The 16,129-nt window shown below is 39.6% G+C and overlaps 1 protein-coding gene across 3 annotated transcripts in view; it reads right to left on the reverse strand.

The window, feature by feature from the left end:
• Positions 1-16,129, reverse strand: part of LOC141556649 (exocyst complex component 3-like protein 4) — an 84,647-nt gene that overhangs the window by 17,551 nt on the left and 50,967 nt on the right. For all 3 annotated transcript variants that reach the window (XM_074291104.1, XM_074291106.1, XM_074291105.1), the window contains exons 6-8: positions 10,148-10,270; positions 5,629-5,729; positions 4,218-4,313 (exon numbers count right to left, since the gene is read on the reverse strand). In XM_074291104.1, coding sequence (XP_074147205.1) covers positions 4,218-4,313; positions 5,629-5,729; positions 10,148-10,270 — 320 coding nt within the window. The remainder of the gene's footprint in view (positions 1-4,217; positions 4,314-5,628; positions 5,730-10,147; positions 10,271-16,129) is intronic.

Here is a 16,129-nt window from a genome sequence, read left to right on the forward strand (position 1 = left end):
TTGGAATTTATTGAGTAGGGGATGATGTAGTCAGACCTGAGTTTTAAGAAAATCATTTTAGCAGTGGGGTGGAAAAGGGACTGAAGGGAGAAGAGACTGTAGTCAGGAAGACTTGAGTTGGTTTCAGATACTTACTAACTGTGGGCAAGTCATTTAATCTAAGAAAGAAAGAGAAAGGAAGGAAGGAAGGAAGGAAGGAAGGAAGGAAGGAAGGAAGGAAGGAAGGAAGGAAGGAAGGAAGGAAGGAAGGAAGGAAGGAAGGAAGGAAGGAAGGAAGGAAGGAAGGAAGGAAGGAAGGAAGGAAGGAAGGAAAGAAGGAAGGAAGGAAGGAAGGAAGAAATCTGAAGCAGAAAACCAATTAGGAGACCAATCCTTTAGTCTGCTTGAGAGATGATGAGGGCCTGGACTTGAATGGTGGCTGTATGATTGGAGAGGACAAGTTGTATCAATAAAAACAAAACTGGACAACTGAGTGGATATCCTTTGTGAAGTAGCATAAGGAGTAAAGAATGGTGATGACCTTGACAAGTAATGGTGACATTTCAGAAGGGTGTGTATCCTAGAGGAAAGAAAGTTCTCTTTTGGATCTGTTTGAGTTTAAGATGTGTACGAGATATCCATATATCTCCAATAGGTAACTCATGATGTTGGACTAGAACTCGAGAGAAAGAAATTGAGACTGGATATATAGATCTTGGAATCATTTTAAAATCATAATAATTAAATCTATGGAAAATAATGAGAGATTGAGACAGAAAAAAAGAAAGAAAGAAGAAGATACAGGAAAAATACTTGGAGCATATTCCAAAGTTAATGGATGTGGCGTGTCAGAAACAGAAACTTGAGAAAGCATTTCTTGGGGACTTCTTGTGTTCATGAATCATGGGACCAAAAGATCACAGAATTAGTACTGGATGATGACACCTAATCCAAATCCTCCATTATAAATGAGGAGACAGGTTCAAGATCACATAAGTGCTGAATACAAGAGACAATAATCGAACTCAGACCCCAATTTCCAGTCTGAACAGAGTTCCTAAGGACTTTGTGCTCTTTCCAGTGTCCTTCTGTATCCAGGTGACCACCACCTATTTTGCTACTCAGGCAGCCACCATGCCCTATGCCCCTTAATTTTATATAATATAGTATGAGCTATGTGACCCCAGACGAGTCACTTAATGCCTCATCTGTAAAATGAGCTGGAGAAGGAAATGGCAAACCGTTCCAATATCTTTGCCAAGAAAACCCCAAATGGGGCCATGAAGGTTGGGAAATGACTGACAACAACAACAAAATGTCATTTCTAAATCCTATGCTTTTGAAGGCCTTAATCTCAAATTATTGCCTGCTTTGCTTATTCTCTTGACCACACTAGAGAATTTCTGTACTATGTACATCTCTACATTCAATCCACTGTTGAGCACTGGCTTGGTTACCTCCAATTCCCAAATTTATTCCCATCTTTATAGACACATTACCACCCCCTCATTCAGTTTCTTTTTACCTAATTTTCTCAAAGCTTTCTAGATCGCCTCTCCTCCCCCTCTGCTGCTTCTCCTTCCTCCTTCCAGAGACTGCTGAAATAAAATCCTGGCTCTGAGTAACACCATGTTTCTGCTTTGCATGCCCTTCTCCTCTAACTAGACTCTATGCATTCCAAATCCAGGACTGGGTCTGTTTCTCTAGTCTACTCCAGTTGTGATCTTCCTGAGAGAAGGATCCAGAATGGTGTCCTTCTACAGTCCCCCCTGTCTAAGACTAGGAGCATGGGATTTAAAGACCTCCGAGTTGCAGATTCTTCAATCCAGTGATTCTTAGTATTTGGGCTGGACCAGTGATTCCCAGTGGTCTTCTGCCATCTTGAGGTCTGGACTTGTATTGCAAGTAGGGGAAACCCCCAGGAGTCAAGAAATTGAGATTAAATGAAGACTTTAGGAAGCTGCTTTTTTGGGGGCAGTGAAAGTGGGGGGAGGAGGACAGAAGTGGGACATATGATATATTTATGAGATCCCTAAGCAACAGCCCTGATGGTATCTCTATAGGAGGTATGGGTGTAAAGGAATTTTTATTTAAGTTTTAAAGTGGAAAAAGATCTTTTTAGAACACCCACTTCATTTTAGAAATCAGGAAACTGAGTCCCAGTGAAAGAGAATGACTTGTACCATTAAGTAGTAACTGTAGAAAAACCCAGGTCTTCTGGCTTCGAATCCCCTAGAGGAATGGATAAAATCTAGTCCCTTATGCTCACAAGCTAGTAGACAAGCAAGAACTGGGAAAAGAATTGTAAACCTCACCAAAAGAGGGGGTCAGCAAGGAGAAATTGGAAAAAGTATCAGATGGAGAGTGAGGGAGTCTGGGTTTAAGTTCTACCTTTGCTCCTGGCTCACTTTATGACCCTGGGCAAATTACTTCCTCTTTCCAGGTCTCAGTTTCCTGATCTGTTAAAGGGGGATTAAAAATCCTTGCATGTCTTCCTTCGTAGAAATGGGATCTGTTGGCAGAGTAATTACCAAATGGGTTAAAAAATCCCAAGGAAAACCAAAAGGCACCTTTCTCTCATGCGCCTTCATTCCCTTGCCACAAAGTTGGAGACATGGGGATTTGGACAATTTACTTTTTTTGTGAGCTGCCTTTTCTGGACCTCAATGTCCTCATCGCGAAGTGGAGATCATTGACTTAGAAGTTCTTTCTAACCCTAAATTCTGTGGTTCTTGTTCATGTGGTACAGGTTCAGAACATGAGCCAGACAGGATTTGAGAGATCATATGAGCTGATGCTCTCTCATTCTACAGATCTGAAAACGGAGGCAAGAGGATAAGAAGGGAGTTAGCCATCATCACAAAGCCAGCAAATAGCAGCGTCAGGATTCAAACCTACATCTACTGACTTAAGTCAAGTGCTTTTCTAAGACACCATGTCCTCTTTCATGGGATGAATTCCTCAAACAGGGATAAAGATAGAACATGAGCGAGCTCTCTGGCAAGGCTTGGAGGCCAATCTTTAATGATTTCAAGGTGGGGAATGAACTGCTTTCTAGGGGACTTTGTGGGAAGAACAATCTACCTTCTCTGTCACTTCATCCATGTCATTGGGTGGCTGAGCTGTCAATTAAATATTATCCACATCTGGTATTGTGGTTAGAACTGACCAGGTCTTTCTTATCTTCCCTTGTCTGGAGCACCTGCCTATGAGCTTCCATATAGAAGGGGCCGCCAGGCCACGGCCCAAGTCTGCTCTGCCTCTGCCTCTGCCTTTAGAGTTAATATCTTTCATGCAGAGTTGTATGGAAAAGACATGACAGTTCCATTTCTTTGCTCAACATGCTGCACGGTATCATTAACGGCATATTACAGATGATGTTTAAATAAATGAAGATCCTTGTCCAAGGTCACTGAGTGAATATTTGTCAGGGCTGAGGAAAACAGAATCTTTGATTCTCCACTGAATTACCCTGATGAGAGATAAATGAAAAGGAGGGAAGGAAGGAGAGAGGGTAGAAGAGGGAGAGACTGGAGTATAAAGCTGAATCTTCATCCTCTATTCTCTCTGTTCCTACATCCGTTCTTCATACTTCTGTCAAAATAAGTTTCCTATTGCATAGAGCGAGTCACATTTCTGCTAAAAAAATCTTTGCTGGCTCTCTCCTGAATGTCAATATAGACTCTTCCTCCAGATATTGGAGACTCCATCTGGTGCCGGCCTGCTTTTCCAACTTTATCTCCTATTACTTCCCTCTACCTATGGCACCCCAAACAAAAGCATCATTTCTGTCCCCCAGATGTGATCAGCCCTCTTCTGCCCCCAAGATTCTGGTTACACTATCTCCTGTGTTTGGAACCCCCTGTCATCTCTCTCTATGTCTGTCCAGTTCCTAATTTGCAATTTCTATTCCTATTTAAAAATCCCATTCAAACATTACCTCCTCCTCCAGGAAGCCTTCCCCATAACATTTATCCCCAACTCCTTCCAGAGACTGTGTTCTGCCTCTCTCCAGTATATTAGTATTTCAGATAAACAAGTCCATATCCTTCTATCAGATTGCAAACTCGATGAAGGCGGGACCGTGGCATGCCCAAACCCCACTGTTGAGGATAATGCTCTAAACAAAAGAGCTGCTTAGTGGAAGATGACTTAGGTGGGATTTGGGCCTTAGCCAGAGACTGACCTAACTTCCTCCCCAGCCACTAGAGTGTCTCCCCCTAGAAAGTGAAGCCTACTTTAGCTCCTGGAAGGCATTGATGTAGGCACACAGGTAGGGCAGGAGCAGGGTCTGATCTTTGGCGGAGTCCGAGTCCAGGAACTTCTTTTCAAACCTGCACAGGGAGAGAGGGAGAGAGGGGGAAATCCTGACGGCTTAGTCCAAATTAGGAAACAAAGAATCAGAATTTAGATTCAGAACACAAGTGAGAGACCGTGTAATCCAACTACCTCATGTTATAGAGGAGGAAACTGAGACAGAGAGGAGGGCCACAGACAATGTCAGAGCCAGTATTCACCTGTGGGTCTCAACTCCAAACCCAAACTTCTTAACATGATATGTTATGATATGGCATAATACAAATGCCTAGGGGCATTGGTAAAACAAAAACAAAAACAAATATATATATATGTATATATCTCATATATATATATATATATATATATATATATATATATATATATATATATATATATATCTCATATATATATGTGTGTGTGTGCCTTTCAAGGACTTCCACCCTGCTGGGGAGAATTGGGGCTGGTAAGTAGAGGTGATAAGCAGGAGGGGATGGGCTCGGGCAGATGGACAATTTCCACATTCTAGAGGTGGGGCTTGGACAAGAAAAGAGAGTGTCCTGCCCTTCCACAGGTACATTTTTCCATGTTAATGTCTGTCACACAGAAAAAAAAATAGGCTCTGGTCCTAGCTCTGAGGCTAATTTTCTGGGTGACCCTGAATGAGCTTCATCCCTTTTCTAGGTCTCAGGTTCCTTCTCTTCAAAGTGGGGACATCCTAATTCCTTTCCTCTCAGGGTCGGTAATTCTCACACAACCCTGAAAGGGATTTAGAAATAACAGGGACCTTCAAGCTAAAATAGTCCAATGCCTTCATTTAAAAGGGAGGGAAAAGAGAAGCCCAGAGAGAGCCTTTGCCCCAAATCAACAAGTGGGGAGTAACCGAGGGGAGGTTCAGACCCAGATTCTTTGATTTTTAAAATCCAGGTTGATTTCCAAGGACCTGAAGAAAATACAAGTATGGTGGGTTATAATAACTGTTTTAATCTTTAATAGGTGAAGAAGAAGAAATTGCCCCAACCTTCCCCCAGCCAATCCCATTGTGGGTCTCCCGTAGACCCTTCCCTAAATCCCAGGAAAAAGGAAGACTCCATGGAGTGTGGGGATGGGGTGGAGAGTAATTCCCCCTGTGAAATTTGGTTTCAAGCACTTGTGTCTAAGCTTGAAGCAATTCCTCAGGTTACAGATGGGAAAATTGAACTTTGAGGCCCCAGACTTCTGGGGTTCTTAGTAATAATTTCTCTTTCCCACCTACTCCCTCCCAAGGAAAGGTGGGAGTCCTGGCTTTAGGAAGTCTTGGGCCAAGCCCTCAGCAGAGTAAAGGGCCCAGTCTTTGGGGGGTGTAAGACTGACCTGGGGATGAATTCATTCAATGACTTCTCCAAGATCTGTAGTGTGGTAGCCTCCAGCCCCGAGGAGATGGCCCGGGCTGTGTTCACATGCTCCCCAACCAGCTGGGAAGGAGGCCAAGGGAGTAATGCAACAGCTGTACCTGATGTACCACCATATTTCCTCCCCCTTCAATCTATCTTTTATGATCCACTACATTAATTCTCCTCAAATATGGGTCTGGTGACATCACATCCCTGCTCCAAAGTCTTTTCTGTATCCCTATCACTTACAGAATAAAATTAAAATTTCTTAGTTTTCCCAGGTCACTACAATCTGGAGTCTTTCTACCTTTCCTGACTCATCTTCCTTCCACACATTCTAGATCTAACTCAACTGACCTTCTTTGTCTTTTACAACATGCCCTATACTCTCACGCCTCAGTGCCTCCCTCTTCCTTTTCACTTGTTGAATCTTTTACATGAACTCATTCATCACTTAAAGTTAAACTCTAATGCTATCTCTTCCAAGAAGAGCATCCTTGATTCCCTTCTCTACCCAACCCCCTTCTCTACTTACCTTTCCATTTTTAACTCTAATCCCATTCCCCCAGGAACAATCTTGTGCTCAGATTTCACTTTGAATTCTGCTTTATATTTTGCCAATTATACATATTGGGGGAGCTAGATAGATGGTTCAGTGGTTAGCGATCTGGGAGTTAGGAGGCCTCATTTTCCGGGGTTCAAGTCTGCCCTTAGACACCTACTAACTGTGTGACCCTGGACAAGTCAGTTAACTCTCTTTGCCTCCGTTTCTTCACCTGTAAAATGAGCTGGGGAAGGAAATAGCAAACCATTCTAGTATTCTTGCCAAGAAAACTCCAAATGGGGTCACAAAAAGTCAGACATTACTGTAAATGACTCAGCATCTCAACAAAATATACTTACTATGTAATATTGTATATTGTTAAATTTATATTTAAATCATATTCTTCTAGATTGTAATGATGGGAGAGACTGGGTTATTGAAACTTTGAATCTTCCTCAAGAGCAAGCATTTTGCTCTGCATATAGATGAGGGACTTAAAAAAGGTTGATGATGGTAAATAAATTGAATTCCTGATTACTTACACAGCGCCCCTTCCCCTCCTCCCCAGTAGAGACAAATTGGTTGCCAAAACTATGTCCTTTTCTCAAATTCCCAGCTGTCTCTGATGATCCTCAGTCATATCTCAGAGACTAGTCTAGTTCTTATCCCCCCAAAGACTCTAGGATTGTGTGACTTAATGTAGATAACTGAAATTTCCTGGCCCTGGAGGCAAGAACATGGTGCTCCTCATCCCGAAACCTCTGAAAAAAAATTTTGATTTTTCTTAGATTCTCACTGTGCCAGCATAGACACAGCATAGAATAATAGCTGGTATCTATGGAATACAACTTAATGTTTGTAAAACCCTATATGGATATTACCAAATTTGTTCCCCTTGAAAACCATGCAGAATTATTGCTATTTTGTCCCCTTTTTACAAATGAGAAAATTGAGGATGAGAGAGGATAAATGACTTGTCCAGGGTCATACATCCAATATTTGAAGCAGTATTTGAACTCAGGGCTTCCTGATTCCAAATCCTGAGCTCTATCCATTGGCCATCCAGCTGCATCAAGATGCTATAAAGAGTTTGCCATTGGAAGGGACACAGAAAACCATGTATGTAAAAACTAAACTTAAGTTTGAAGATATACAGCCAGAATAAATCTTCATTTCTCTATTATTTCCACCTATAACATGGGCATGAGGGATGACAGACATTTACAAAATATAGAATAATCTCTGTTATTGAAGTGACCTGGCTCAAGTTCAGTGCCTTCTTTTAGTCAGCAGATGTTCTACTGGCCTCAGACATTCAGTTTCATGTGTAATTGATAGGCTGCAATTTTTGATGGAAAAATAAGAATAAATAAATTATAAGAGTTTAAAATATCACTTATTTGCCAGGAAAATTGGTGTTTCTGTGAGGTGACAATAAATGAAAGAAAAGAGAGAGAGCCATACAGACAGACACAGAGAGAGAGAACGATAGAAGAGAGAGAGAAGGAGAGAGAGAGAAAAGGAGAGAGAGGAAGGAGAGGAGGAGGAGGAGGAGGAGGAGGAGGAGGAGGAGGAGGAGGAGGAGGAGGAGAGGAGGAGGAGGAGGAGGAGGAGAGAAGGTAGAGGAGAAAAAGAAGAACAGGAAGAAGAAGGAGAAGAAGAAGAAGGAGGAGGAGGAGGAGGAGGAGAAGGAGGAGGAGGAGAAGGAGGAGGAGAAGAAGAAGAAGAAGAAGAAGAAGAAGAAGAAGAAAGAGAAGAAGAAGAAGAAGAAGAAGAAGAGAAGAAGAAGAGAAGAAGAAGAAGAAGAAGAAGAAGAAGAAGAAGAAGAAGAAGAAGAAGAAGAAGAAGAAGAAAAAGAAGAAGAAGAAGGAGAAGAAGAAGGAGGAGGAGGAGAAGAAAGAGAAGAAGAAGAAGAAGAAGAGAAGAAGAAGAAGAAGAAGAAGAAGAAGAAGAAGAAGAAGAAGAAGAAGAAGAAGAAGAAGAAAGAAGAAGAAGAAGAAGAAGAAGAAGAAAAGAAGAAGAAGGAGAAGGAGAAGGAGAAGGAGAGGAGAAGAGAAGAAGAAGAAAGAAGAAGAAGAAGAAAGAAGAAGAAGAAGAAGAAGAAGAAGAAGAAGAAGAAGAAGGAAGAAGAAGAAGAAGAAGAAGAAGAAGAAGAAGAGAAGAGAAGAAGAAGAAAAGAAGAAGAAGAAGAAGAAGAAAAGAAGAAGAAGAAGAAGAAGAAGGAGGAGGAGGAGGAGGAGGGAGGAGGAGGAGGAGAGGAGGAGGAGGAGGAGGAGGAGGAGGAGGAGGAGGAGGAGGAGGAGGAGGAGGATGAGGAGGAGAGAGGAGCGAGGGAAGGAGAAGGAGGGAAGGAGGAAGGAAGAAGGAAGGAAGAAGGAAGGAAGGAAGGGAGGGAGGGAGGGAGGGAGGGAGGGAGGGAGGGAGGGAGGAAGGGAGGAAGGGCTCGTGAAGGGGAAAAAAAGGACAGACTTGACCTAAGAGTCAGAAGACCTGTGTTCAAGTTCTTACTGAGTCCCTCACTGAGACCTTGGATAAGATGTTTCTCTTTCTAATTTCAACCCTCAAGCACACAAGGACTTATGTACACACACACACACACACACACACACACACACACACACACACACACACACACCATTTGCTCCCTCCTCCTCCCAGTCAGTAGAAAATGCCAGATCTATTTTCTTTACCTTATCTGTTCCCATGCAACTATAATAATAATAGCTAACATTTATATAGCATTGCAAAGTGTTTTACATATATTATCTCATTTTATCCTCACAACAATTGGGAGACAGTATGAGAATACAGATATTTTTGTCTCATTTTACATCAGGAAATGGAGGCACAAAGAGATTATCACAGAATATTATAATCCTGTGAGTTAAAAGGGGCTCCTAGAACAGTTCACTACAACTTTCGCTGCCAGTAAAGGAATCTTCCTCTACAGCAGGGATGGGAATGTCTAGCCTAAAGGCCAAATAAGGCAGGCAAAATCATTTGCAAAGGCAACTACAGGTGATGATGAGCAGAAAGCTGGGTACAACACCTCCCACTGCTTGAGTTCTATAAATTGATAATTTTGTATGGCCTGCAAATGATGTTACAAATATCCAATATCATATTGCTTGCTGGCTGTTTTTTTTTTTGGGGGGGGGAGGGGGAATAAGGAAGGAAGTGAGAAAAATCTGGAACATAAAATCTTATGAATATTGAAATGAATGTTGAAAACTATCTTTACATGTATTTGGAAAAATAAAATACTATTAAAGAGGGGAAACGAAGCAATATTGGAATAATGGACAAAACAATGGACTTAGAGTGAGGAGATGTGAGTCAAATTCCACTCTGACAAGTGACCCTAAGCAAGACACGTCAGTTTTCAGAGCCTGTTTTCTCATCTGTAAAATGGGAATGATAATACTTGCCTTCCTCAAAGGGATATTGTGAAAAATGTGCTTCGTGATTTTTACATATCATGTGAGTATGAACTTTTGTTACTAAGAGATAAATCCTCCTGTGATCTTCATTCTTCTCTTCTTTGGACTAACCATCACTGGGCTTGTTTTGGATCTTTTTTTGACTCATCACATGGATTGGTCTTGAGTAATCTTACCATCTTGTTCATCCTGCTCCAGATCTACTCCACGTTGTCAATGTTTTCCCTAAAAGTGGTTTCCAGATGGAGTCTGACCAGGGAGAAGGACATCAAAGATCATCGACCTTCTCATTCTCAGCACTTCTTGATCTGTCTCCACTACCTTCCCAAATTATTTCTCATTTACTTGGGTTAACTTTAAGCAAATCATTTAACTTTTCTGAGTCCCTGTTTCCTCATCTGTAAAATGAACATCATAATGTTTGCACTCTCTGTATTGTTGTGAGGAATGAGGCTTGGAAACCTTAAAGTGCTACAGAAATAGAAACTGTTATCAGTTCTATTATTGTTACCCACCATGTGAACGTCGATAGAGATGGGGGAGTGATAGAGATCCTGAAGCAGGGCGGGGCTCTCCCTTTCTGACCACCGGTCCAGTTCCAGCTTCAGAATGCCATCAAAGCAGTTGTTGATTCTGGTCTAAAAAGGAAAAGAAAAGAAATAAATTCTCTCATCCTTTTTCTTTATTTGTAGTCTTTCTGTTGCTCGATCTCCCTCCATTCTCTTTCTGGCTTTTTCTCTACTCTCTCTTTGTCTATCTTTCCCCTCCCCTCATCTCTCTCTATCTCTGACTGACTCTCTGTGTGTCTCTCCCTTCCTTCATCTCTCTCTCTCTCTCTCTCTCCTATTTCCCCTTTTTCCCACCCCATAGTGCATCTGGGGCATTAGGGGGTGAACCTAGAGTCAGGAAGACTCCTCTTCATGAGTTCAAATCCTGCTTCAGACACTTACTATCTGTGTGACCCTGAGCAAGTCACTTAACCCTGTTTGCCTCAGTTTCCTCATCTATAAAGTGAGCTGTAGAAGGAAATGGCACACTACTGCAGCCTCTTTTTCAAGAAAACCCCAAATGAAGTCATAGAGTCAGATATCCATAACTGAAATGACCGAACAATAGCTCTTAGATAACACAGTTCTTAAAGACTTAGAAACTAATATACATAATGACCAACCATGATTCCAAAGCACTAGTGTTGAAGCATGCTACCTACTTCTTGAGAGAGAAGTGATAGACTCAGGATGCAAAATTATATATATATTTTTTAATATGGCCAATACAGGAATCTGCTCTGCCTATTTATGCACATTCATTCAAGGATTTGCATTGAATAAAACTATTCTCCAGATCAGGATAAATTGGAGGGACTTTAAGAAGGCCTGGTAGGGGTGGATGCTCAGCCTGCCTCAGTGTCTGGGATGGCCAGTGGGAGGGTTTCAGTCATGGTGAGATCAGCTGCCAAGACCCCTGGTCCTGGCTCAGTGGTGGAGCAGTGGTGCCCAGTAGGGCAGCCTCGGGTCCCAGCACAGAGGGCAGGGCACTGGGCAACAGTGTTAGGGACTGGGTTGGATTTCCCCATCCTGTGAGCAAAACACCAAACACAGGGAGCGCCTGTGCTCAAAGCTAGGCCTCAGAGTTGCACAAGAAACTTGGACAGAGCTCCCTGTGCCCAAGAGCAGGACTCGACCTTAAAAGTCACATAATAGCAGAAAAGAAAGAAAGAAGGAAAGATAATGAGTAGGAAACAGAGAAGAATCTTAACAGTGGAGGGCTACTATAATGACAGGGAAGACCAGGTCGCCAACTCAGAGGAAGATGGGGTGTCCACACAGGAAGGTTCAAAAGGTGATATGAGTTGGTTTTGGGCCAAAGGAGCCTTCTTGGAATCACTCATAAAGGATAAAGGGTCAAATAGGAGAGGTGGAAGAAGAAGGGAGATGAGGGGTGTTCAGGAGAGGGTCAACAGCTTGGAAAAGGAAGGACAAACATTGTCTAAATAAAACAACTCCTTAAAAATCTAACTAACCAAGGCAAAAAAAATCCACTAAAGGAAACACCACTTTGAAATTTAGAGTCAATCAAATGAAAGGGGAGATGCATGGGCCAGTTGAAGAAAATCTTATATTAAACAATAAGTCATGCAAATGGAAGCTAATAACTCTGTGAGATGTCAAGAATCAATCAAACTAAAAAGAGTAAAAAAAATTGAAGAAAATGTGGAATACCTCATTGGAAAAACAGCTGACCTGGAGAAAAGATCCAGGAGAGACAATTTAAAAATTATTGATGTATCTTAAGGCCACCACCAAGAAAAGAGCCTGGGTAGCATTCTTCAGGAAATCATCAAGGAAAATTTCCCTGATATACTAGAACCAGAGGGCAAGTAGACATTGAGAGAATCCATCCATCACCTCTAGAGGGAGATGCTCACAAGTGAAACCTCAAGAGGCACTGTTGCAGGACTCCAGAACTATAATCTCAGGGGAAAAGTGCTGCAGGCTGCCAGAAAAGAACAGTTTTAGTGTTGAGGAGCCACAGTAAGACTGAGTATCATCTTTCAGGAGAGGAGATGAATCTTCAATGAAGGGGTGAACTTCAAATCATTTCTATTGTGGTGCTGGTGTCTAGACCAGGAGGAGCTAAGGAGGAGATAGACCAGTGTTCCCAATGAATATTGATGCAAAAATTTTAAATAAAATATCATCAGGGAGATTGCAACAATTTATCAGCAGTGTGGCGCACTATTATGTACCAGGAATGCAGGGCTGATTGACTGTGGGGAAAGCCATTGGCGTGATTGTCCATGTCAATGGAAAAACTAATAGAAATTATATGATAATCTCAATAGATGCAGAAAAAGCCTTTGATAAAATGTAGCACCTATTCCTACTAAAAACACTGGAAAACATAGGAATAAGTGGAGTTTGCCTTAAAATGATAAGCAGCATCTATCTAAAACCATCAACAAGCATTATTTGTATTGGAGAGAAGCTAGAAGCATTCCCAAGGATGCCATTATCACCACTATTATTCAATTTTGTACTAGAAATGTTGGCTTTAGTAATAAAAAGAAATTAAAGGAATTAGAGTGGGCAATGAAAAGATATAAACTATCACTCTTTGCATATGATATGATGATATACTTAGAGAGTTCTAGAGAATCAACCAAAAATCTACTTAAAACAATTAACGGCTTTATCCTTTGCAGGATATGAAATAAATGCACACAAATCATCAACATTTCTATATGTTGCTAATAAATCCCAGTAGCAAGAGATAAAAAGAGAATTTAAATAACCTGTATTTGAATTTAAATTAACTGAATTTAAATTTACAGCATTTAAATTGACTGTAGAGAAAATAAAATATTTGGATGTCTACCTACCAAGACAAACCCAGAAACTATATGAACACAATTACAAAACACAAATAAAGTCAGACCTAAACAACTGGAAACTATCAATTGCTCATGGGTAGGCCAAGCTAATATAATACAAATGGTAATTCTAGTTAAATTGGTCTACTTGTTCAGTGCCATACCAATCAAACTGCCAAATAATTATTTTATAAAGCTATATAATAGCTTTGTTATTATTAAAAATGATAACAAATTCATATGGAAAAAGAAAACACCAAGAATATCAAGGGAATTGATGAAAAATATAATTTTTCTATTAAAAATAATGAACAGACTGATTTCAGAAAGGCCTGAAAAGATTTACATGAACTGATGATAAGTGAAGCAAGCAGAACCAGGAAAACATAACACACCAAAACATCAAGTTTGTGCAATGATCAATTATAACAGATTTAGTTCTTTTCAGTGGCTCAGTGATCCAAGCAATTCCAATAAACTTTGGACGGAAAATTCTATCCATATTTAGAATGAGACCTATGGAAACTTAATGTAAATCAACACCTGCTATATTCATTTTTTAAAATTCTGAGTTGTGTGTTTTTTCCTTTTTGTCCTGATTCTTTCTTTCCCAGCATGATTCATATGAAAATATATTAAAAATAAACATACATTTATAACAAAAATATAATTTCCATATAACTGGGGACAATTTAAAAAAATTATTATGAGATGAGGAGAGGGAGGGAGGAAAAGAGGGAGAAAAGTACAGTCTGGTAGATGCAATGGTACTTTTCAGATACCTGAAAAGTAAAAAGTTGAACCTGATGAGGTATTTGAAATTTGAGATCCATGAACTTGTTTTTATTTATTTTTTAATTTAATTAATCAATTAATTAAATTAATTTTTACAAAAAATTTTATGCATAGGTAATTTTTCAGCATTGCAAAACCTTTTGTCCAACTTTTCCCCTCCTTCCCTCCACCCCTTCCCCCAGATGGCAGGTTGACCAATACATGTTAAATATGTTAAAGTATAAGTTAAATATAATATATGTATACATGTCCAAATAGTTATTTTGTGGTACAACATGAACTTGTTTTAAAAAAAATATTTTGGTGAGGAATTTAGAGTTCAGATTGAGACATATACTTTGGATATGGGCAATGTAAAAACTTAGTTGTTCTTAATTATTCACATTTGTAACAGGAATTTTATTTTTCTTGTTTCTTTATGAAAAAAGAGAGAGGAGGTAATAGGAAGAAAAGGAGAATATTTGTTTGAAAATAAAATTTAATTAAGATATTTTGTTAGCTATGTTTCCAAAAAACAGAAAGAAGTTTGGAGAATCACTTCTAAGAGCCAAGATGGTGTAGTAAGCAGTGAATCACTGTAATCTTCTCATGTTCATCTGCAGGCAAACATAATATAGCTCCCCAAGACAGGTTCTGGAGCAGCAAAAGTAGCAAGAAAGGGTGAAACAAAGCTCAGGAAACTTGAAGTATCTGCAGGATGAGTCCCTTTTCACACAGGTAAAGAACAGGAAGGAGAGAAGGTTACAATCCAAGATAGGAAGCTCCCCCATGAGCCAGTACAAAGCAGAAGATCCTGAACTCCAGGGTAGTGGAGCAGGTGAAGACCAATATCAGAAACCCCCACATAGCTTGGCAAAACCAGGGGAGCTTGCAAACTCTAGAGGCAGGGAATTACTACATACTCCTACATAAATTCAGATAATTAGACACTCTCCAGAGGACAGACCTCTACTATGGCTCAACACAGGCAGGACTGGAGAGCATTTTCCAAGAAATTATCGAAGAAAACTGTCCTGTTATTATGGAATCAGATGGAAAAATAGGCATTGAAAGAATCTACTACCAATCAACTCAAGAAAGATATCCCAAAATAAAAACTTCAAGGAACAGCCAAATTTCAGAACTATCATGTCAAGGAAAAAATATTCCAAGTGGCCAAAACAACATCTTACTAAAAAGTAAACTTTCTATGGTCAAATTCATTTTTGTTGATTTTTTTTGCTCATCTCTTTCTGTCTGTCTGTCTCTCTTTTCATAGACAATGAAGCATATCAATACTAAAGAAATATGCACAAATTCTGAAAGCAGTTTTACAGAAGGAAATAGTCAACAAAACTATATTAGTGGGGGACTTCAACTTCTCCCTCTCAGAACTTAAAAAATTCAACCAAAATCTGAACATGAAAGAAACTAAGGAGGTAAATAGAATTTTAAAACTCAAACTTTTTGGATAAGAACTCACTATTTGATAAAAACTTCTGGGAAAACTAGAAAACAATAAAAGACAAATATAGCAACATACCCTATGCCAAGATAAATTTAAAATGGGTGCATGATTTAGACACTATAAGCAAATTAGAAGAGCAAGGAAGAAAAGTTCACAACCAAAAAGAGATAAAGAATATTATAAAATGCAAAATAGACCACTAAATCTAAAAGCTTTTATACAAACAAAAATAATGCAACCAAAATGAAAAGGAAAACAGAAAGCTGGTAATCAAGCTTTCTGATAAAGGCCTCATTTCTCAAATATATAGAAAATTGAGTGAAATTTATAAGAAAATAATCCTTTCCCAAATGATAAATGCTCAAAGAATATGAACAGGCATTTTTTCAAATGAAGAAATAAAATTTATATATAAGTATCTATGAATAAGTGCTCTAAATCACTTTTGATTAGAGAAATGCAAATTAAAACAACTCTAAAATACCACCTCATACCAAATTGGCCAATATTACAAAAAAGGAAAGCAATAAATATTGAGGAGGATGTGGGAAAATTAAGACACTAATGCACTGTTGGTGGAGTTGTGAACTGATCCAACATTCTAGAGAGCAATTTGAAACTACTATACCTAAAGAGCAATCACATTTTGTATACCATTTGATCTAGCAATATCACTACCAAAGAAATAACAAAAAAAGCAAAAAAAGACCTACATTTACAAAAATATTTATAGAAGTCCTTTTTGTGGTAGCAAAATATTAGAAATTGAGGGAATGCCTATCAATTGGAGAATCACTGAACAAGCTGTAGCATATGAATGAAAGGGAATACTTTTTGTAAGAAATTATGAACAGGCAGATTTTAGGAGAATCTGGAAAGACT

This window comes from Sminthopsis crassicaudata, chromosome 2 (genome assembly GCF_048593235.1).
Source record: "Sminthopsis crassicaudata isolate SCR6 chromosome 2, ASM4859323v1, whole genome shotgun sequence".
In the NCBI taxonomy this organism is placed as follows: Eukaryota; Metazoa; Chordata; class Mammalia; order Dasyuromorphia; family Dasyuridae; genus Sminthopsis; species Sminthopsis crassicaudata.